Below are 23,595 nucleotides of genomic sequence, written 5' to 3'. Positions count from 1 at the left end.
CTTGTCCCTCGTTTTCTTTGCAGCCTTATTCTTCCAGATAAGGGAATAGATACTCAGCAGGTGTGAATCAGTATCGCTCATTGTCTTCAGTTTACACTCATGAAGGATCTATCTGCATGGTGTTTCCCTTCTAAATGGCATTTCCATACTGATGCCTCCAGGTGTGCATGCTTCCTTCTTCCCTCCAGGAGATGGTATTTTACACCAAGGGCCAGTGGCCTGCCGTTTCTTTTCTCGGTCATTTGCTAACAGGACCACCAAACCGCAGATTGCACTGGAGCTGCGCCCTGTGGCAACCCAGGGCTGGTTGGGCTGATGTTCAGCTTCTCTGGGTTTGAAGGGACGGGATCTGTTTTGTTGTTAGTGACGGAGGAAAGTTTCAGGGGCTTGACTGAATGGGCATAAACGTCCATTGGCTGGATGCTTCTCCATGTCAGAACTCCAGGCAGCCGGCTAAGGCAGGAACACACTCAGGATGGAGCAGAAGCAGGAGCAGGGCCCAGCTGGAACATGAGCAGTCTGTCAGAACTCTTACACAATCAGAGTGCTCCTGACCCAGTAGCAAGGCTGAGCAGACTGGAAAGATTGCTTCCCTTAGGCGCCTATATATCTGCCTTGGGATCACCTGGGTGGGTCTTCACCTATAGATTGGCTGAACCCTGGTTGAATGGTGTGAGGCCTATTGCATGACCTGCCTCTGATGACTCATCAGGCTTAAGCAGGTTTAGGCTCAGAGGTAACTCAGGGATGGCTCATCACCCTCTAGGCTGATTTTCTTTGGTCTGCAACAAAGGGACTGGAAACCTCGTGAGATAGGCTCCCTCTAGAGATTCCATGAGCTCTGGGTCCAGTCTTGAGCAGAGATGGGGACCAGATGCAGTAAGAGGGGGACATGGCAGAGTGAGCACCAAGGAGTGTGGACTGAGGAGGACATAGGCCTCTGAATAAAGGGCTCACCGCTCAGCTGCAGCCGAACTCTGCTTCACATAGCAGAAAAGAAAGATTTGCAGCTCTGTGGTCTTGAGGCTGGCTGGGGTCAGACAGGATATATGGCTAGATGAACCCCATGTCTGACAGAAATTCCTCTATTCCTAAGAGGCCAGTCCTCTGACTTGGAAGTGATCAGAGGTACCAGATAGGTGCTGAGGCCTAGAAAACCAGTTTTAAAGACCAAGTTAGGAACTAAAGCTGCAAAGTAGAAGGGCCAAGGTCTACAGTAACCCAAGCTTAACACTTGGAAGGGATCCAGGTGTAGTAGCTAGAGGAACCAAGGTCATCACTGCTGAAGACAAATGGTAGCCTCTGCAGTAGCCTTTTTGGAGTAGAGCAGTTAACCAATTATGAAATGGACAGGATAATATGCCCTCCAATGTATGCCATTTTTCACATAGCACATTTACCCCACTTTCCACCACAACCATGAATGGCAGATGCACTGTAGACTAAATAAAATCTGCAGACCCAGGGGAGATCACATAAGCAAAGCTTCTGTACCAATGGCAAAGGGAGGGCCAAGTCAACTCCAGCTTCAGGAAATTAAAACTAGGATCCAAACTCCATCATTCAGGTTTGCTACTGAATTACCAAGGGGTCATTTCTTTAAACAAGAATTGCATTTCTTTGCTTCAATGCCAGAAAGATATATAAAATATAATTCATGATCAGATTAATGAGAGAGAGAAAGTCATTAGAAATCAAAAATGAGATAATTCTGCTGTGGACATGAGTGATGGCAGTAAATAAATTATATATGGCTGACATTACTTAATTAGTTGGAAACATAGCACTTTTTAAATTTTGCTTAGGTTAAGTTTTTCAGCTTTTGACAAGTAAATTTCAAGATAAGTATACTAGATGCCAAGACACCCAGATATGTCTCATCACTCGTGTCATTTTTTGGCCATATAATTTTGAAATTTGATTTCATCATTTTAGAATTTTGGTTGCCGCCATAACACAGCATATTTTTAAATTGGAGTACAGTATTCAGATTATACAGTGTTCTTGAGATCAACTAGTCAGTGTCCTCTGATGCAGCTCTTAATACAATGGGCAAAAGATCAAGTCGGAGACAAATGGTGTTGTCTTAATTGTTGTAAATGCTTTGATAACCCATAACATTTTGCACTTCTACAGTGCTCCTCACCTGAGCAGCTCAAAGCACTTAACAGGCATGAATTAAGCCACACAAACTAGAGCTGGCAGGGTAATTTGGTTGCAAAGAATATTCTCTAGGCAAATTTTCATCAAACAATTATTCGCAAATGCGTGTTCCTATTATTCTGCTTGCAATCTCCTTCTGCGGTAGGAAAACATTATCCCCATTTCGTATAGACAGACATGCCGAGGCAGAGAGGTTTAGCTGGCTTCTCCAAATCATACAGGGCTTGATCCAGAGTGAGTGGTAAAGGGAGAATTAGAAACCAGTAGTCCTGGATCAAATCCCTTGCTATGTCCATTATTCCACGTAACCATTAACTCTTTTGCTAATGAGTCAGCATCCAGGATCCTCCATTGTTCTGCAACACTTACAGTCATTATAGCTCTAAATAATGGAGAATCCGAATTGGCTGACTGGCTTAGTAGCTTAGTTTTCCTCCAGGTGGAATATTCCATTGGAATGTTGTTTTTTGTTTTATCTTGTTTAAGAAACAGGCCATTTAAGCCTTGTGCAGAGTACTAATTCTACATAGGGATAGTTGATGGTTTTATAATGAATTAGTAAGAATCATTACCTCTTGGGATATGTGCATGAGAAAAAAAATAACTATGGAAGCCTTACCCAGCCAGACAAATTGGAGGATAATAGAGTTAGCTTTAAATAAAGTTACTGATGGACTCACCCCATGGCTAAGTGAGATTTTTCAGGAAAAATAACAAAATGCAGGGGAAAAGTCACATTAATTCAGATTGCTAATGTTTTTGCATTTAGCAATACTGCCAGCTAATGCAGTTACTGGGTTGCACTGACTGCGGGGAAGGAGGGTTAGCAGCACACTACCTCAGTCATTTATATACCGAAGATTTTGCATGGTATAAATCAGCCAAGGGGCAATGATGGTTGGAAAATGACAATAGACTTAATTCAAGACGGTTCAAAGCTGTGAAGTTCAGATCCAGATCCAAAATTTCTCCACCTTCTGGACTGTTTTAAATTCAAGGATTTGATCCTAATCCTAATAACTTTAGGGGCCATCTTCAAAGTTCACAGCTTGGTCCAAACACCAAAGTTTTGGGAGCATTAGAGACAGGCCCAACCCACAGCCCCAGAGTCAAATGTATATGGATATAATTAACCACTTAGGTCTGTGCATTTTGTGCTCTGTGGTGTATCATGGAACCTGTACTGGGACAGGAGAGTCCCTCAAGGAGAGCTGCAGATGAAACTTGTCATTCAGGCATTGGTATTCTTTTCTCTTTGAGTCAGTACTTACCTCACTGGCCCAGCGTAGCGTGGGGAGATGCTGCGCTCATGGCCTACCAGTTATGATAGTAAAGCTTTCATGGTGCTTTCCACGCGAGTATGGGTGATAGTTCTGGGTTCCTGTTTGGGTCATTACAGTCTGCCTCCTAAATCCTGCCAGCTGTTTCTGTTACTGTCCCTCTCGCACACATCCTTAACGTCCCCTCCACTCCCTGTCCCCTCCAAGTCACTGTGAGTAGTACACCTGCTCCTCTACCTTCCTCCTTAGCTAGCCCAAACCCAGATCTTATGTCTAGCTCACATCCTGTGGAACCCTGGCGTGAGCTGAAGAGTCCTGAACCCACTGAGTTCCAGGAAGTGGGCGGGCACAAGCCCACCCATGTATGAAGGCCCCTCCCCCAGCCTAAGAGGAGGAGTGACTAAATCCAAGGCCCACTTGCCTGGCTGCTGCTGCCATAATGAGCTCTGCCACGTTAGGTGTTATCAGGGGAGGAACAAATGAACAGGAAAATTGTGTGGCAATTGTACTGATTTACCAGCAGCATAGTGCTATGTCTTGAGCCCACAGCACTTAACCCGTTCCTGTCTGGTGCAGGGTTTGTACACCCCTCACAGAGCCAGAGGTCATCAGCTTTACCCTGATTTCCCTAATCAGCTTCCTATGCCAAGGTTCACCCATATAATAGCAACCACTACAGTCCTAGCCCCAAATGCTGCAGTATTGCTATGATAAACTACAGCAGTGATACTCAGACCTCAGTGGTTCAGGAGCCAAAATAGGGATCAACGTTACTCAAAAGAGCCTCAGTAGTGTGAATTCATTGTTTCATTTACTATATATATAGTCTTGGTATTCTGACCAAGTATTACTATTTTCTCAACTGCAATTGGTTAATAACATAGTAAAAGCATCCTGGTTGGTTAATAACTTTGATTGGTTAATAATTAAATCACACTGTTTTAATAGTATATGCTGCAAACAGCCACAGGAGCCACCTTGAAGAGCCACTTGTAGCTCCCGAGCCTCAGTCTGAGTATCACTGAACTACAGCGTCTCAGACAATCACTGTATCATACTCACGTACCTCTCCATCAGATCATTCACCTTCTTCAGTTTCAAATGATGTTTCTGAGTTGTGTCTCTTTTATCAGCAATCTCTGGCCACCCTATCTTTTGGAAAATCCCTTCAACCTGCTCCTCTTAAGAGCTTGCCTCTCTTTGCACTTAGCCTTTCCCTTGGTCTCCTTATTCCATTTAATGAAAGGATGCCATGCTAAGCTGCAAAACCTTGAGAGCCCTTTTCAAACAGGGAGAGAGACCTAGATCCTCAAGCTATTTAGGCACCTATTTCCCATTGACATCATTAGGAGAAAGACACTTAAATACCTTTGAGGATCTAGGCAGAGTCTACTTGATCCTTCCATATCAGCTTATTAACCAGCACCTGGCATCCCCGGTTGGTGGCAGGGTTATCGCTAAAGATCATCTGTGTTTAGAGTTGTCTTGTCTAAGTTTAGTTCTCCTTAGCGAGGTGGTTCTGTTTTGCCATCTTTTTCCCCCGGGAGAAAGGAAGACTCAACAAGAGAGCTAGGCTGGGATTGGAAATTGTACTACAGTGGCACCAATGTAACTACGCCGCTGTAGTATGTGTGGTGAAGACATTCTCTGCCGTCTGCATAATAAATAGCAAGAGGTGGGTGTTACATTGGCTGGAGAAGCTCTCCCGCCAACATAGCGCTGTCCACACTGGCATTTAGGCTGGTGTAATTTACGTCACTCAGGGGAGTGGCTTAATCATACACTAAATGACATAAGTTATACCGACATAACCTGTAATGTAGACAAGCCCTGGGGCTCTGTCCAGTTCCTAGCAGACAAGTGCCCATGTCACAAAACTGCTCTCACAACTTCCCTCTACAAAGATGTGAGGGACTAAATGGACATGGGCCCAGAGCCTTACCCCCATTACTTTCAATGGGAGTGAGGATCTGGGCCATGGGGCCTCAGCTGTTTTGTCGGTGCTGTTAGCAGTGGGGCCATGCAGCGGCAGCTTGCATTGACTGAGCCCTTGGTGTTCATGATCCTGGTTAAACAGAACAGTGGTTCCCAAACATTTTATTAAGGTGACCCATCAACTGCATTTTGTTTTTTGTTTTGCAATTCACCCAGAGTGCAGATTCATGGCAGGGGGGTCATAGGCCAGCATCCTTCTCTTCCTCACCCTGCTAGGAGGGCACCAACCTCCCACAGCAGCACCCCCCCCCCGCCCCCAACACTGCAACCCTAATCCTGGCCTGGTGTGAAGGGGAGGCCCTGGCAGGGGTGTTTGGAGAGTTAGCCTTCCCCACACTGACCCTACAGCAGCAGCACTTGTCGGATGGGGCTGGGCTCGGCTCTCTGCTCCAGGCATTGTGACCTAGCACACATGGTCACCGTGGACAGGTGGCCAAGCCAAACTTGAGTGGCACTGCAACCCTGTTGCAATGCCCAGAGTGGGGAGTCAGGCCCAGTCCCACCGGTGGGTCAAGACCCACCATTTGGGAAAACACAAATAGATGGCTTTACTTTCTACTTCCCTTAGAGCAGCAAGTCTACTAGCACTAAGGACTGGGTACTATTCCAGTGCAGTCAAGGGCAAAACTCCCATTAACACAGAACAGTCTCTAAGGAACATCAGCGATGTAACGAATACAGTAGAACCTCAGAATTACAAACACCTCGGGAATGGAGGTTGTTCATAACTGAAATGTTCAGAATGCTGAACAAAACATCATGGTTGTTCTTTCAAAAGTTTACAACTGAACGTTGACTTAAGACAGCTTTGAAACTTTAAAAAAAGAAAAGAAAGAAAAGCAGCATTTTCTTCTGCATAGTAAAGTAGTTTATATTTAACACAGTCCTGTACTGTATTTGGTTGGGGTTGTTTTGGTTGGTTTTTGGCTGTGTGGCTGCCTGATTGCGTATTTCCAGTTCCAAATGAGGTGTGTGGTTGACTGGTCAGTTGGTAACTCTGGTGTTCGTAACTCTGAGGTTCTACTGTGCAGTGAATTTCACATCTGATGCAACTACTATAATGGCAGTAGCATCAGATGCTAAATTCACTCTGTTAATTACATTGTTGATGTTCCTGAGATGCTGTCTCTGCATACTTACTGCGTATTACTGGCCAACGCCTCCTCTATCCCTAGTGAGAGAGAGAGAGAGAGAGAGAGAGAGAGAGTGTATTTCTGTAACTCAAGGTACTCAATCTACTGGTGAGAAGGACAAATTGTCCTCTGATGCTCTCCTGTCAGGTGCTGAGTACCCTCACCTCCCATTGAAGAGCTAAGAGCCCACAACTTCTCCAGGATCAGGCCCTCAATGCCCAATTCTGCATCACTGAAGTCAACACTCAATTGTCTCACTGGTTTCAATGGAAACTGGGTCAGCCCTTGTGGCTGTGATTCAACAAAGCACTTAAACACTTGCTTACCACATGGAAGCCCATCCCTGTTCAATAAGGCCTCCCAGTTCAAGAACGCAGTCCTGTTCAGGAAGGGCACTTAAGCACACACGTCAGTGGTTTGCTGAATTAAGGCCTATATGCACATATGCAGCCTCCACTGATGTTAATGGGAGTTGCTTACAAGTATCGGGTGGCAGAATGCGACCCCAAATGTTACCAAAATAAGCTTGGAACATGATGTCTTTTATTCACCTCCACAGGTTACAATGAAAACAAGCATGTCTATGATTTGGTAAAATATATTTTATTTGTTCATACAAAGAAATAGTATGAATTATCAGAATTTCATTTTCCTAGAAACATCTTTCTCTGTGTAAAATTAATTTGTGTTGTACATACCACAAAATACTTGATTTACAATTTTTTAATTTTTTTTTTTAAAAACAAATTGGCTATTCTATAGTACCATGTTACAGACGACACATCGCTAATATCTGTACTGCACTTCTGAATACAGGGCTGAATGAAACTCAGCCATAAATTAATGTTACAATGTGAAAAAAGAAAAACTAACCACACCTCTGAGTTTAACAGTTTATCATTCTTGAAGAAAACAAAACATGATGATAGCATCGAGTCCATTATTAGCAACCCAGATGCATACTACAGGGAATCCAGTCTTGGTTGCCATATTGCTTAGGTAAGGCCTTTTATATTAATTGGTCTTATATAAATTTTGTTACAAAGGCTGTTCAGCCAGGATTAGCAATTTGCTTAAGATATTCAGAGTATCAAACACCACATATTTCTATAATCCAACATGGTTGCCTCATGAAACCATTCAGTACCAAGGCTTGATTATACCAACTAAGCCAACAGCCTGGTGAATTTTGTACAGTTGAGAAAGGCATCGGGAGATCAAAAATTGTTACAAAGAAAGCAATATACAGAGAGATCAGGGCACCTAAATCCTCCAGTATATATCTATCTATATAAAAAACAACCTAAGGAAACAGAGGTGAAATGAAGAAATGACAAAGTGATAAGTACCTGAAGTTGGCCAAGTACTGGAAGAAATGGGATCACATGGTTGGACAATGTTGTCACTTCACCAGAAAGTGACCCTGGTTTCATGAACGCTGAGTGAACAGCTGGAGAGTTATTCCTTCCTGGCCATGCAGGGCCACCAGAGTACAAGGCTTAATTCAACACACTGCATAAGTTCTTCAGTAGGAAGACACAGGGATTCAAGTTCTGTAATAACTAGTGTCCTAGGATGCTGCTTTACAAGATCTAAAGCTTTTTTCTGCAATCATTCAAGGACCTCAAGCTAGCAGGCCCTTATGGTAAATTGAATATGCTAGTATATTTATCACTCGGTAGTAGAGGGGGGTCCACTCCAAAAGCCTGGACCCAAAACGCACACACATCCAAAACGCCCCTTGAGTCTTCATCTCAATTTTGGAACCCAGGGCTCCCTCTGCACTGCAGTAATGAGGATGCCACACTCTCTACTGTGGCTTTTCACAGTATTAGCTAATGTGTCATTCAGCTGATGGAACTGCCTATGGCAAAACAATACTGTTTCACGGGCGAGATTTTACCTTTCCTTGAAATGGGAAAGGCTCGGAGGAAAAACCAAATCAAAGGTTGCACCATGCTCCAAAACCAACCAAAATTAGACTGTCATTATAGAGCTTGATACCGCAAAGTGCTTAGCATCCCCCGGCCTCACCCTGCTGGGATTTGAGGGTGCTCTCATATACCTGTCTTTCTCCTCTCCCACCAACCTGGGTGTGGTCCCCTTCCCCCAGTGGCATTGATAAATAGGAGAGCTGGGACAGGGGAGCCTTTTGACTCTGTATCTACCTTTACTTGCCATGACATTACACTGCTCTCATAAACAAGTTAAAATTCCCAGTTAGTCATTAGGTTAAACTAAGCACTCCTTGGGTTTAGAATGGGAGCAGATCCATCCACATTTCAAGGGACAGCATTTTACTGCAAATCTCTTTGTTACAGAGACAGAGGGCTGGCTTCTGCTCTCAGGACCATTAGTGTAAGTGAGATCAGAGCTGGACCCAGACAGAGCAACATGGGCCTGTTAATTGAATAGTTCGGAAGGAAAGTTATTGCATCTGCATGTCCATCATTAAGCAGCTGTACTGGACAGCTGTATAGAACAAGCAAGAGTAAGGATGCTGTTAAAGTAAAAGCAACATCTGGGGAATGCTATATGACAAACACCACCACAGCTGGGTATTGTTTAGTAATCTGGTATTACAGTGGAGGGGGTGCTGACGGGGGTGGCCACTGGCATCTTCAGCCTTGTGCTAAGATATATTGGTGACACATATGTAACAAACATATCAACATAATGAAATCATGTATCCTTTACCCATTTGCTGTTGCTGTAGCATTATACATGCAGTTGTCTAACGTTTTATTACATTGCACATATATTATGCAAGTACTTGTTTACTTACACAGTAACATCATAAGGTTTATTTAGCAAATACCTTGCTGCTCCCATGACATAGTATTTATACACATTCCTGCACACTCTATGAGAGGTGCAATTAATAGCTTGTTTAATCTACACTCAAGGTTAAACTGGAGTCAAAAACAGCCACATGTACCCTGTAGTTGCCCTGGAACGATGGTATGGCCCTGCTTTAATTAAATTCAGTGGGAATTAGGATTGGGATTTTCTGCAGTTACCCTAGCCACTAAGAGGTCCATTAGAAATGGGTGAACCTCAGGCAGTGAGGATAGACACCCAAAGTTTGTGGAGATTATCCACACCACCTAAGCCTGCAAAATGTGGCCAGAATTCTTGTGAGAATCAGATTCATTCACTAACCCCTAGCTTCTGTCAGAACTGTAAATTCTGCAAGAATAGCCATTCTGAGGGTGGGTCAACATTTCTGGTTCCACTCCTGGCCTGACACCAGAAACACTCCTCTGAATAGCCCAGCTCCTCAAAAAGCATTTGGTTCAAACTACAAGCAAAATGTTCGGTTCTTATTTTAACTGGTTGTCCCATCCTCGCTTATGTATTTAAAATGATCAACGGTTACACCTCTGAGTAAAGAGCGGTCTTGACGAATATCAGGGCCCTGTGCGATACAGAACAGATGTTTGATTCAGGGTCTTATTTTCCAAATATTTGGGGTGAATGTACTGCATGTGAAATGAAGGACCATTGGCAGTAATTGCAAGCAAGTACAATGCAAGTGTCCCTAAGCAGTTCTATGGATTCGTCTGAATCCTGCCTGGTAACACCCCCTCCCAGTTCCAGATAGAGGCCTGTTCTGGACAGAGACTGTTGATGAAGTATTAGACTAAAACGTAGGGTGGACAAGACAACATCCAATGGAAATAAGGCTGAAGGTGCCCCGCCCCCCAACACATCCCCACACAATCACTGCACTGCTGACCTGCCTCAGATCCCCAGCTGTGGATGGAGTCACTGTGTCCCCTACCCACTCCTCGGGGAACACTAAATCAGTGATAGACTCATACCCTGGTTTGTGCTAATGGCTCCTGTGGTTCTTTTGATTTCTTTGGTGTGTCAAAGCAGATGCTCTGCCTGCATGCTTGACTCTAGTGCGTTTTAAAATGGGTTCCCTACAAGGTAAGTGCATATATGTAGGAGCTGAATTTCATTTACCTCGTCATAGTTCCACCCAGCACAAAGCATTTCACATCTTTAATAAGAATAAAGTTTTTCAAAAAATGCATAAAGTCCCCACCCAGGAAACCCTGTTTGGGCCAGTCGGGGGAGATTCTCCTTGTTAAAAAAAACCAACCAAACAAAAAAACAAAGCCAAGAAGGAAAAAAAGAACAGACTGATAAGACTGCTCCCCCCTTGCAGCAAAATGTCATGCTATTGGTACTCTTTTCCAAAGGAGCACCTTATGCACCAAGCAACACTTGGGGAAACAGAAGCAAGCAGAAGACTCCCAGCAGCAACACAGCTGGGCACTGGGGATCCTGATGGACTTTGCACATTAGAACGCCCCAGTGAAGCAGCTGCTGTGTTAGGCGTAAGTATCTGAGCTCCACAGAGCAGCACAGCCTCTCCCTCCCCTACTGTTATTCAGACGGCAGGAAGGAACGTGATGACGGGCCAACAGATCTCATGAAAAAGGTAGGGGGACAGATACTAGGGAGTGGGAAGATGACAAGTAAATGGTTATAAAGGCCTAATACCCGTAACGAAAATAAAATTGTGCTTTTTTCCCCCCCTTTCCTTTCCAATACTAATTTCCTCTAGGTAATGGAAGCACCGTCAATTACAAACCAAACAAAATAAAAAGACCAATATTAGAATTAAACACCATGGAATGTTAAAAAAAAAAAAAAAAAAGGTTATGGGCTAATATTCTAGACAGTGTGGTTAGGCAGCTTAGTGAATTAATTACTTAAAAATTAAAAATAAATTATTATAAAATAGATTTCTGTACATTTTACATACACACACACACACACACACACATCTTTAGAGAAGCAAGCTGCACCGTGGGGTAATTACAGGGAGACACTGTCGTGTCAGCCTCAGTCCCAGCCGAAGTCGTGCCCAGTCATCTGGTAGAACTTCATGTTGAAAGGCCTGTAGAACTCCCGCAGTCTCTGCACCACCTCTCGGTCTATATTGGGGTGGGTCCTGCCTTTCGTTTTCCCCAGGCAGTGGGGTTTGCTGCTCCCTTCAGCCTTCTTCAGGCAGGGGAAGCCCTTGGTTTTGTTGAAGTAGAAGTGTTTGTCCGTAATGATCCTCTTAAGGCCCAGAAAGTCCTGGACCCTGCCCAGCTCCCCGGCAGGGTCACTGATCAGCCTCTCCCCACTGACAAAGAGGATCTGCCCAATGGGGAAGTAGAGGAGCCAGTTCTCCAGGTGCTTGGCGTAGATGCCGATCTGGATGGCGCTCCATGAGGTGTCGATCAGGCCTGTAGTCCTGTTTTTGAAGGTCAGGCTCTCAAAGGTGGGGATATCGGGCTTCTTTGAGAGAGTCTGCGTGTAATCGGAGATGGCTCGGGTCACGGGGTCCCGCACCACCACGATGAGCTTGGTGCCCTTCGACATGGCGGAGATTCGAGCAGGTGCTTCCTTGGTGACGAAGTAGCTGGGGGTTTTCTCCATGGTGATCTGCCCATCCAGGGTTCTGGGCATCAGGTCTCTGCCAAGAAAACAAATGCACTGGTTAGGACAGCAGGATAACTCATTCCTTGCAATGTAATCTTTATGGGCCCTCCTACCAGCACACGTCCTATTAGCGTGACTTGCAAATACACGAAGTATTCACGCACGAGGTTAGACTCCTGGCAATTATACCACAGTAGTGATTCATGCTCTGTGTTCGGCTTGCTTTAAAGAGGCTAGTCCACCTCCGCAGGGTGTGAATTAGCTGCAGCCTTGAAACTACATCAGTTCAGCAAAATGGAATTGAAATACATTCATCAGAAAAAGCTGGAGCACAAAGAAACGGAATCATTCACCCTCAGGTGCCTATGCAGATTGCCCTGCACAAAGGAAAATCCTATTTCCCTATTACTTTGCTTTTGTAAAGGTTACTGGGCTAAATTTCTAATGGGACACCCATTGCTCTTCTCTTTTGTAACACTACGCTGGGAAGTTTTTCTAATGTGCATCACAAGAGAGACCATCTCCTGCTTGTGAAGCATAAAGCACGTACAAGTGTGTGCAATGCAACAAGTTGAACAAACAACTGCATGGTAACTTGTCAACAGCAGGCCCACCATGTGTACTCAGAGGAAGAGGCCTCTTAAATTCTCTCAATTGGCCTTTCCTCTAGCTCCCCTGAAAGCGCACAACTGTTTCCTAGAATACTTGTACAGCATCTAACACAACAGGATCCAGGTCCACAACTGGGGCTTCTAGGTGCTTCTGTAACACAAATAATAAAAAACAACAACTCCTGTTGAGTTCAATGGGAGCCATGATCATGAACCCAAGGGAAAAACTTGAGCCCTGTGTTTTAATATCATGTAATGTGAATGTATAACAGCAAGACAATCCTTAGTCTAGGACAATAGCTTTCGTGCGCTTTGGCTAGTAATTGTACAAATTTTACCTAATCCAATAATACTTAACTCCTTGATGCAATGTATCAAATCCACTGTAACTTGTATCATACTAATAGAGAATACAAGTGAAAAAAAAAAAAAAAAGATCTCTTCAAAAGGCAGTATCCCACATACCTCTTCTCAGGCATTCCACCCACTAAGCTCGAACATATTGAAACATCATAAGAAAGGAGCATTGGGGCTCCGTAATTTAACATGCCAAATGTTTTCACATCTATATGCTCCTCTTTCATTTCAGGAAAGATTTGCTCAGGCGCAGTCTAGAAAACCCATGCCCACAGTAGGTCTGTGCAAAGTGGCAAGAGGCAAAACCTCTGGGGGAGGGCAGCTAGTCTTTGCACCTACTGCGTGCTGTGGGAAAGATCTCCATGCCAGCTTTCCATAGGTCAGTGTGTAGAGCAATGGTGGGGCAGACCAGTGGAAATGCTGTCAGATCCATGTTTAAATGGATGTAGTGTCCTACCATGCAAGCAGCCAGAGGCAGTGGATTTCACCTCTCCCATGCTGTTGCATTTCACCCACAGTAAGGCCTAACTCCACACGCTTCACACAAATGCAGCGCTTTTTACCCATTGCATGCCATGCCTGAACACTGGTGTCAGATGGAATCTGCACTGCTCTATCAAATTCCCAGGGTGAGTGAGTCTCCAAAAAACACTTTGCCAAGTAAAAGAGTAATTTTCAGGAGAAGCTGCTCTCCAACTTGTGAATCCCATAAAAAGTCTATTTTCCAATCCAATCACAAAACACAGCAGGCCAATAATGGCACAGCAAACAACTACTGAATCTCACCAGAGCGGAGGCTGAATTTGACAGACCACTTGTTCACCAGTGTCTGTTTTTTTGAGGAAACTGAACCTGATCTCCATAGCCTGTGCTGGCTGTCTCCTGGCTTAAGATGTTGGTTTTGACTTAGGTAGCTCCCAAGCCAGCCAGGGCTTCATATCTAGGAGATGGTTCACCCCTGCGACCTACTGCAGCAGCTGTGGTTGGCGGAAGTGCCTATGTTGAAGCCCCTTTGGAAGTAGAAAGAGGAGTCTGTTAGTGTGCTGGACCTTGGGAACTGCCTTTCTCCCAAGGTTCGTGAAAGCCAGAGCTAATTAGCCTTTGAGGCATGGTGGAAGGCCTGCTTTTTTTCCCTGGAGGAGATAGGTAGTCTCCATCTCTTGCTTTCTTCAAGACCAGATGCTTTAGCCAAGCAAGTTATTGGGCTCAACACAGAGTAACTGGGTGAGATTATAAGAAGGTCAGCCTAGATGATCTAATGGTCCCTGCTGGCCTTAAACTCTGCAAATCTAGGAAAGGCTGGGCAGTGGTGGTGTGTAGAACTCTTGGATTGCATAGGAGGGGAAATCAGTAGGAATCAATTAATTTTTATTACATTTATAGTGTTGCTGGGTCAGTTGATCCAATTGGAGAGGAAGTGACAGGGGCGTTTATTTAGTTCGTTTTCTAAAAGAACATCCTGGGCACTAAGAACACTGGACAAATGCTCCATTATGCTTTGTAAAAATCCAAAAACTAATACATCGCCCCTGGCAGGTACAGCAATTAAATCCACAGGTCTTTGGGATGCTGGAAATGTGGGGTTCACTGGGAGAAGAATCGTAAATCTCATGATCTAGTGGCCTCCTACCTTTATAGATGTATATCCACCTCCCAGAACAAGGAGTAATGGTCTCAAGTTGCAGTGGGGGAGATTTAGGTTGGATATTAGGAAAAACTTTTTCACTAGGAGGGTGGTGAAACACTGGAATGTGTTACCTAGGGAGGTGGTGGAATCTCCTTCCTTAGAAGTTTTTAAGGTCAGGCTCGACAAAGCCCTGGCTGGGATGATTAAATTGGGGATTGGTCCTGCTTTGAGCAGGGGGTTGGACTAGATGACCTCCTGAGGTCCCTTCCAACCCTGATATTCTATGATTTTACAATTCTCCCAACAGATTTACAAAATAGCCACAACTGGCCAGAACCAGAATTCATGTGAAATGCTGCCGAGACACCATAACTCCTGTTGGCTTCAGAGTGAGCTGAGGGTGCTCCGTTCCTTACAGGATTAGCTCAAGAGAGTGTTTCAAAGCAAAGTTGCCTGGGCTCCCCCTACTGGATCTGCAGTGGCATTTTGCAGAAAGATGGTGTTTCTAGAGCTATGAACGTCCCTGTTGAAATGCTGGCACAGATACTACAACAGCAGCAGCCAAACAGACTCATATTGTGCCTTCCTCTGCATGTGAAAAACCCAGAGTCTGTTCTTTGCCAGAGAAGAAGAATAAAACTGATAGGGAGAGAAATGTGATCGTCAAGCTTTTCGGAAGGTATTCCAGGCAAAGGAGAGTAAGAATAAAAACCCTCTCAACATGCATTAGAGTTGTTGAAAGTGCCACTAAGATCTAGTTCCAAAGCAAAGCTTTCCCACTATGTGCTGACGCTCTGTAGTATATGGGTAGCGTCCCAAGACCACAATCCCACCAGCAGAAGCACAGAGATTGTCTCACAGGGTCTGCCTTGTTTTAAAAGGCAGTGTACAAAGCAAAAGGACAACAATTGCATTTGATGGACAACGAAGCCTGTTGATACTAAGATGGGTTTGAACATTGGATTAAAACAACCTCATGCTTTAGGAAAATTAAGATCTGTATCTAGGTCCAACTTTGATGTTCTGGCCCATCTCTAGCAGAGATCTGCATATGGGTCTTCCATGCTTTCCTAAACAGGAGAGTAGTTGGCTTGCTTGTGACTAAATAGAGGAAGCATCAAAGTCACAGGACTACAGGTTTACCAGATGGCCTGAGATTTACACAGGTGGAGAAGTAGCTAATGCTTGTTGATACCTACCTTCACTAAGAATAGATCATGATGATTCCTAGGTGAGCCACCATTTGATTCATGGGTGTATACAAAGGGCAAACTGGTCTCATCTTGGCACTAAGGGACCAATCCCTACACACACTGAAGTCCACAGTAAAACTCTTGTTAGCTTCGGTGCAAGAAGGAATAGGCCCAAGTCGTACAACCTAGTCGCTCTGAAAGGGACTGATCCCAGAGCTTCAGGAACAGCAAGAGCAAATTAAATCAGTGGAGACGCATTCATTGGAGAGAAGAAAATTAGAAGAAGAGACAGTGATCAGAAGAACTGCTGTAGTGGACACATTGTCAGGCTGTAACCCATCAGGCTCAAAGGAGGGGAATCTAACTTTGCCCCACTCTTGCTGATCTGCTGTGCATAAAGGCTAAAGAGGCTAATGTGCTACCTGGATGGCTCTGTAATGTATTCTACAACCACTCCTCATTTCTAATACACAGGTGCGGCTCATGGAGACTATAGGATCCAGCCTGCAAGTTTCATCCTGACCTGCGGAAGACCTACATCCAAGTTAAAGGTCTGGATAGCTTCAGTCTGCTCTGTGCAAATGGGTGTGGCTCCTGATAAACTCTTAACACAGGGTGAGACTATGAAAGAGGAGTTAGCCATTGGCAACCTTAATACCCTTTTACATCTCAGACAACCTCTCCCATACTCTTTGGCTGGGCAAGGTTTGGGTGCCTGAAGCTTTCAGAAAGCTAACAACAAACCCCTCTTGGCAGTTCCCAGCACCCCCTCATGCAGACACTGCACCACACTGGGCCAGACCCTCAGCTGGTGGAAGCTTGCATAGGTCCATTGACTTCAGTGGAGCTATGACAACTGACACCAGCTGAGATTTGGCCCTTAAAACTTCCGTGGAAAAGGGTCTCGGCAAAGCCATGAAGTGGCTGTGTGAGCAGAGAGATGCATTTTCCACAGGCAGAGAGCAGACCTCCTAACTTCAAGCTCTTAAGATGTCAGGGAAGACAGAATTAAAAAAGCTTTTCCTTTAATGAATATTTGTTCAGCAAAGCTTCACCCATCGTAGGCGAAGTGATAGGCTTACCCTAAAGATGGATTGGCCTACTTTACCTATTAACCACTTAGACTAATGTAAGAATGAATAAAGAGAGCCTAACCGCTCTAATCCCCAGGCCCTTTGCAGGCCCCAATCTTTATTAATAAAGCAAGTGAACATAAATGTTTAAAACGAAGAAAAAAAACCTGCCCTGAAACTGCAGCATTTTAATACAAACTCTTCCAATCTGAAAGACGGAGAGAGATAAATTTACAAAGTCGCAATGACAGGTGGCCACATGGTAATCCAATCCCCGATGCCTAATTCTCTTTGTGGCAGCTTTTTGTCCGCACAGAGGGACTCTGAACTAATCTGTTGACACGTCTCAATAAAGAATATCGAGAGAGGCTATTGTCAATGGGAAGGGGTGGGTGGATGAGGGAAGGTTTACAAACTGTTGAGCGGTTATTTGTTTGTATCAAGTCGGCAGGTACAACAGACCTACATTTGCGAGAGACAAAAGCTTTCCCCAAGGTGCATGTGACTGACTAGCTATACCGATGGAACAGAAGCATGTCAGGGCTGGTGTAGTGACCCTTCCTGGGAAAAAACCATAAATGCAAGAAAGGTGGGTGTGTTGGGGGAAGAGGAGGATGGGTGGAAAGATAAACCTGACTAGAAAAAACTAAGCGGCATGCAGAGCCCAATTTGCTAAACGTGTGGCATGGATTCTATCCAATACAATTATTGCCCAAGTGCTTCTTATTGTCAGGAATCTGATCTGGAGGCATATCAGCAACATCCACAGCATGGCATATTTTAGCTTTAGGAGTTTCTCCTCCTCTCCTGCATACATCCACAGAGATTGTATTCACCTCTGGCGAAGTCTGAGATGAGCCTTTCATTCTAGCTCGCTATTTCTGACTGATCACAACCTATGTAATATTTACACTACATAAATATTGTTTTCCTGCCTCTGTATTTTTCTATCCACAAAGCCACATTATGCACGAGGCAGGTTCTCTGCAGTATTTGGGAGGTGCTAGGAGAGTGGAAACTGAGTAAGCACCTTTCTGGGGTTGCCAATGGGGTGGAGCAGCCACAGCGGGCGCAGAACTAGAGATGCCTGCTCCTATGTCTCTCTCTCTGAAGCCTCTGGCACAGAGACATATTGGGGCATGTCGGAGAGGGGAAAAGGAGCAGACAAAGTGTGATGTGCTTCTGCAATTGCCAGAGGAGACCTTCCAACTGGAAAGCAGCATAAAACCCAACCCCAGACACTTCCTCTTGAGACAGCTTTGACCATGGGCTTGGGAGTGAAGAACTCCTGTATTCTAATTCTAGCTCGGTTCCAGGTGACCTTGGGTCAATCACCTCCCTGCTCTGTGCCTCAGTTTCCCAAAACTGTATAACAAGGATTATAATGCCTGTCTCATGGACGGAGAGGGATGAGATAAGGCACGGTTGTATTTTGAGTGGTTTGAAGATTAAGAGAACTATTTAAATATTATTTGGATAAGCATCAATGTCCCAGATCCTCAAAAGGAATTTAGGTGCCTAATTACCATTCATTACAATGGGAGTTAGGTGCCTAGCTACCTGTGAGGATCTGGGTCTAAATGCCTGGATGCCTATCTAAACCCCTTGAGCCTATAAAACTTGGCAGGAAATCATGCTGTCTTGTAAAATTTACAGCTCTCCCCTCTTCAGCTCAGGCCACAGACACAATGAGAATGACCTTTTTCTGCTGTATTTCCAGACTTCACCTCCAGCTGTTCCCTGGAAGGAAGAGACAGAGGCAAAAAGCGAAATTAAAAAAAAAAAAAAAAAAAGAGAGAAAGAGAGAGAGAGCGCGAATCAGGCAAATTATTTTGGGCTTCAACAACATTCAGTTCAGGTTCAGGCCTGTAATCCAGATTCATTTGCCTGTCTATACTGCAGGCCAGATTCAGAATACCCAGACTAGTTTTGCTTAACTTTTAGTGATGGAAGACATGACAAATGTTTAAAACAAGAAGAGAAGGGGGCCCTTTTGCAGACGCAATCCACGGTGGCCTGATATTCCCTATGGAAGGTGCTCAAGCACCCTGATGGACTGTTTAAAACCCCAACTAGATTAGATTGAAGGTTCGTGTGCTTAGCAAAAGCCCTTGCAACCACTTCCGATCAAAGGCTTCAGAAGACCAGGTGAGATGCACAAAACAGCTCTGAGCTACTGAACTTCAAATGTCATTTATGACAAGGGAAAGGCTGACCTTGAGGTGGCTAAAATCAGCCTGAACATAACACTTCCTAAAGCTCCAGTGTAAGTCTGTACAGCATCTGTAGCCTTAAATGGTGGGGGAGGGATGCAAAACTTTAGACACCTGACAAACCAAAGCACGCAAAGTTACAGGTTGCTTTTGAAAAGCTGGGCCCTAACCTCCCTATGTGGAGAATACTTCCCTAGCTCCTGGGACATGTTGCCAGGACAAACTGGTTACTGTTTGGTAAGTGCACAGATACTACAGAGATGAATGGAGAGCAGGAAACCCCATAAATCACAGAACTGGAAGGGATTTATGACATTTGTAAATCACGAGAGGTCATCTAGTCCAGACCACTGACTCAAGGCAGGACTAAGTATTATTGAGACCAGGGGTGGGCAAACTTTTTGAGCAGAGGGCCACATCTGGGTGGGGAAATTGTATGCAGGGCCGGGGCAGGGGGTTGAGGTGCAGGAGGGAGTGCGGGAGGGCATGTGGAGTGCGGGAACGGGCTCAGGGCAAAGGATTGGGGCAGAGGAGGGATGCGGGGTGTATGAAAGGGCTCAGGAAAGGGGGTTGGGGTGCGACAGGGACTCAGGGAAGGAGTTGGGGTGCAGACTGCGGGATGGAGCTCAGGGCAGAGGGTTGGGGTGCAGGGTGCAGCAGGGGGCTAAGGGCAGAAAGTTGGGTGCACGGGGGTGCGAGGTGCAGGCAGGGAGCTTAGGGCAGGGATGCAGGAGAGGTTCAGGATCCAGCCCAGCGCCACTTACCTAAAGCGGCTCCAGGGTGGCAGCAGCGCGCACCGGGGCCAGGCAGGCTCCCTGCATGCCTGCCCTGGCCCCACGCAGCGCCACTCCGGGAAGCAGCTGGCATCACAACCCTGCGCGGCCCTGGGGGGGCTCGGCGCGCTGCCCTTGCCACGCCTCCAGGTACCTCCCCCAAAGCTCCCATTGGCCACGGTTCCCTGTTCCTGGCCAATGGGAGCTGCGGGGGGCAGTGCCTGGAGGCAAGGGCAACACACCGAGCTCTCTGCCCCCCCCGCCCCCAGGGACGTGGTGCTGGCCGCTTCTGAGAGCGGGACGGGGCCTGCAGCACCACAGGGGGCAATCCCATGGGCTGGATCCAGCCTGTGGGCCGTAGTTTGCCCACCCTTGATCTAGACCATCCCTGACAGGCGTTTGTCCAACCTGCTCTTAAAAATCCCCAATGATGGAGATTCCACAACCTCCCTAGGCAATTTATTCCAGTGTTTAACCACCCTGACAGTTAGGAATTTTTTCCTAATGTCCAACCGGAACTGCCCTTGCTGCAGTTTAAGCCCATTGCTTCTCGTCCTATCCTCAGAGGTTAAGAAGAACAATTTTTCTCCCTCCTCCTTGTAACAACCTTTTATGCACTTGAAAACTGTGATCATGTCCCCCCTCAGTCTTCTCTGCTCCAGACTAAACAAACCCAGTTTTTTCATCTTCTCCCCATCCTCCTTTGCAGGGCTACAGTGGGGAAAGGTGAGAGTACCCCATGACTCTGTTAGGGATTTATAGAGCACTTTTATAGTCAGTATCATCCGTAGGTGATAACAACAGCAAGGAGGTGTGAGGCAAATAAAAATTGTCTCTGTTCTCAGCTTACTAGGATTTGGTCACTTGTATTTTTTTTTTTTTTTTTGCTTTATTCCTATAGTTTATGACACAATGAACCATCCCACAGGTGCAACAGAGGGGAAAACTCTACAAGGAAACAGAATTCAGCTTCAGGCTTTGAAAGGTTATCTCCAGCAGGGAAGTGAGGGAAAGATTTCAGATATTGACAGCATTCTTTCCTGTGCCTTACACTAATCTGAGGACCGGACCACCATCATCCTCCGCTTGGAAATGGTGGGCAAAGGGAGGGGTGAAACACTGCTGTAAAGCCTCTATCATCTTAATGGAGGCATATTATTTGGAAGCACAAATAAACCCCTTGGATGCTCCAGTTTCACATACCGAGCCATCTTTGCCCATTGGGAAATTAAATGAGCGCCACCCTACCTCCCTTCATTTGCATTATGAATATTTCCTTCGGTGAAAACACACTCTTTAAAGGCTCAGTGGTTTTAGAGGGCCATCAGGAATATAAATTTAGCTGAGAAGAGTATGTCCAACTGGGGGCCCAGGAAGGTTTGGAGACACTGTAGAGGGTGTGTGGGGGGGGGAAGGGAATATCCCCATTTCTGGCACCAAGCTGCTTTACATTTCATGCACTTTGCCAGGGCGATAACCAGTTGTTCCTAGGCTCCAAGATAGCAGGTTGCTGACAGGAAAGTGGGAGAAATTTACAATAGTTATCAACGGAGCCGAGAGCTAGATTAAAAAAAAAAAAAGCTATAATGGGGCCCGATAGACAAGAAAGCGCTGAATAAACCTGAGAAGCTGAAAATACCCAATGCGGCAAGGCAGCTTAATACCAGCCTTTGTCTTTAAAATGCAGTATCAGTCTCTTGTTTGCTGCACACTTTATTGCAAGTAGGTCCTTTGCCAGCTTCCGTGGAGAACTAACCCAGGACTATTCTCATTTAACCCTGGCTGCAGCTTGCAAGCAGAGACCCCCATCCTTCCAACTCACCCTGATTTAAATGACAGCAGACGATACCCAGCACCCTGCAGGAGCCAGACCCCCATCACTAGCTAATGTGGATGCTAAGCGAGAGGGCACAAGCACAAGAGCTTCGAGTCAGACTGAAACATACTCCTGGGTTTCTTTTAGCCCTACTCCACCCTCCTGGAGTTGTGGCTGGGCCTGATCCAGAATGGTGCTGATCTCAGCGGGAGCTGAAGGTGCTCAGCAGCTTGCAGAACTGGGCACAGCTTCACTGGGAAGTCCAGCGTTAGAGGGGGGGTTTTTGAAGGACTTCATGGGAAGAGGCAGGAGATGAATAGTAATGCTGCAATAAAGACTATTTACTGCCTGGTTTAAACTTCTGGCACATGGCTTGAATCATGTGATTGTTTCTGACATCACAAGTAAGTTTTGAAGGAGCTAAGCAGCTTCAAGAAAGACTCCAATGTCAGGGAAAGATGGACTGGTCTGAGCATGCCTTGGGGGGGAAATCAGAGGAGTTTGCAGAGGGAGTTTTGAAAATCCTATGAGAAATGTTACTCCCTCACACCACAAGCTGTGGAAAGGAAGCTACGTAAAATGTAAAGTTATTTCTCTGGCAGCTCCAAATGACGCTTGAAGTTTTAATGGCAGCTCTTTCCTCCGGCTCAATATGAAAATAATCGGATCCCAGAAATCTGGAAGAAATACAGTTCTAAAGCAAGACCCTGACAAGCCCAGTGTAAGAATGTTAAAGTAATAAAGCGTCTTAATTTCATCACGGAGGCTGCCATCCACACCGAGGTCAACTGGCTTTGAAATTACCGCTTGGCTTTTATTCAGCTTTCTCACAGCAGTTGACGGGGCAGGGGGAAGGATATTAATAAAACCCCATTTAAGAACCCGGTTCTCCTTTGGTTGGTTGGGGAGGAGGGGATTTTTTTAAAGAATATTTCATGTGAAAAATACATAAACTGTAGGTTTAAGGAACGCCCCCTCCCAACATTGCACCCAGGGCCCTGACGGTAGCTCTCTCCATCACCTCCGTCCCACAGCACATGCCGCAGGAGCTCCTTCATCTCAAGTGGGAACCTGTTGTTCAGGTTCGCAAATTACACAAGAAAACCCAGAGTGATTGCACCAACCTCAGCTGCTTTGGAAGGGGTGTAAGTCGCCGCCATGCTGTCAAATGCATGCCATGGAATTTACACAAAACAGATTATGGGAATTAATGAACTTCACAGGGTGTGTGGGGGGGAAATAAATAATTGGAGCTGAAACAGACTCACCAACTGCCTCCTGCACCTCTGCCACTTCTCCATCTGTCGGGGGGCTGGGGGGGGGGGAGGGGAGAGAGGAAGAGACAAGGGAAGATTCCTCCTACACAATCCCATTCAGGATTTTGGTACAGCCAAGGAAAAGACCATTCCTGGGTTTCCAAGGCCCTCCTGATTCTGCTATGTAGGTTCCATTATATGAATGGCGAAGTATTTCCAGTCCAATGTTTAGCCAAGGGTAAGGGCCTCACCCAACTCCCACTGAAGTTAGTGGGAGACTTTCCACTGACAGTTGGATCAGGCACTAATTTCTCTGCCAGTTTGTTTTTCTTCTGTAGACTCTTTGCGCTTCTATAGTGCTGTCCAAAAATACTCAAAAACTGTACTGCTTTCACTACCACTAAAGCAGAGCACTGCCTCTAGTGTGGATGCAGCCACATTAAGAATCCACCACAACCTGTGGCAAGTTGTTCCAGTGGTTAATTACCCTCACTGTTAAACATTTATACCTTATTTCCAGACCTTTTCAAAGTATTGAACCAACAAACATCGGGCTTTGCAAAGGCTTGTCTAGGGTTTGAACCCAGGCCTTCTCACACCCAAAGCAACTCACACCTCTAAACTAACAAGTCACTTTCCATTCCCAGCCACTGTGACTCA

The 23,595-nt window shown here is 45.5% G+C and overlaps 1 protein-coding gene across 1 annotated transcript in view; it reads right to left on the bottom strand.

Annotated features, from left to right (window-relative positions):
• Positions 1–7,241: 7,241 nt before the first annotated feature.
• HS3ST3B1 (heparan sulfate-glucosamine 3-sulfotransferase 3B1) overlaps positions 7,242–23,595 on the bottom strand; it is a 47,220-nt gene continuing 30,866 nt past the window's right edge. Inside the window, exon 2 of the mRNA XM_073310559.1 lies at positions 7,242–12,050. Coding sequence (XP_073166660.1) covers positions 11,432–12,050 — 619 coding nt within the window. The 3' untranslated portion in view covers positions 7,242–11,431. The remainder of the gene's footprint in view (positions 12,051–23,595) is intronic.

This window comes from Lepidochelys kempii, chromosome 14 (genome assembly GCF_965140265.1).
Source record: "Lepidochelys kempii isolate rLepKem1 chromosome 14, rLepKem1.hap2, whole genome shotgun sequence".
NCBI classification, from domain to species: Eukaryota; Metazoa; Chordata; order Testudines; family Cheloniidae; genus Lepidochelys; species Lepidochelys kempii.
This window is presented reverse-complemented; position numbering and strand designations above follow the sequence as displayed.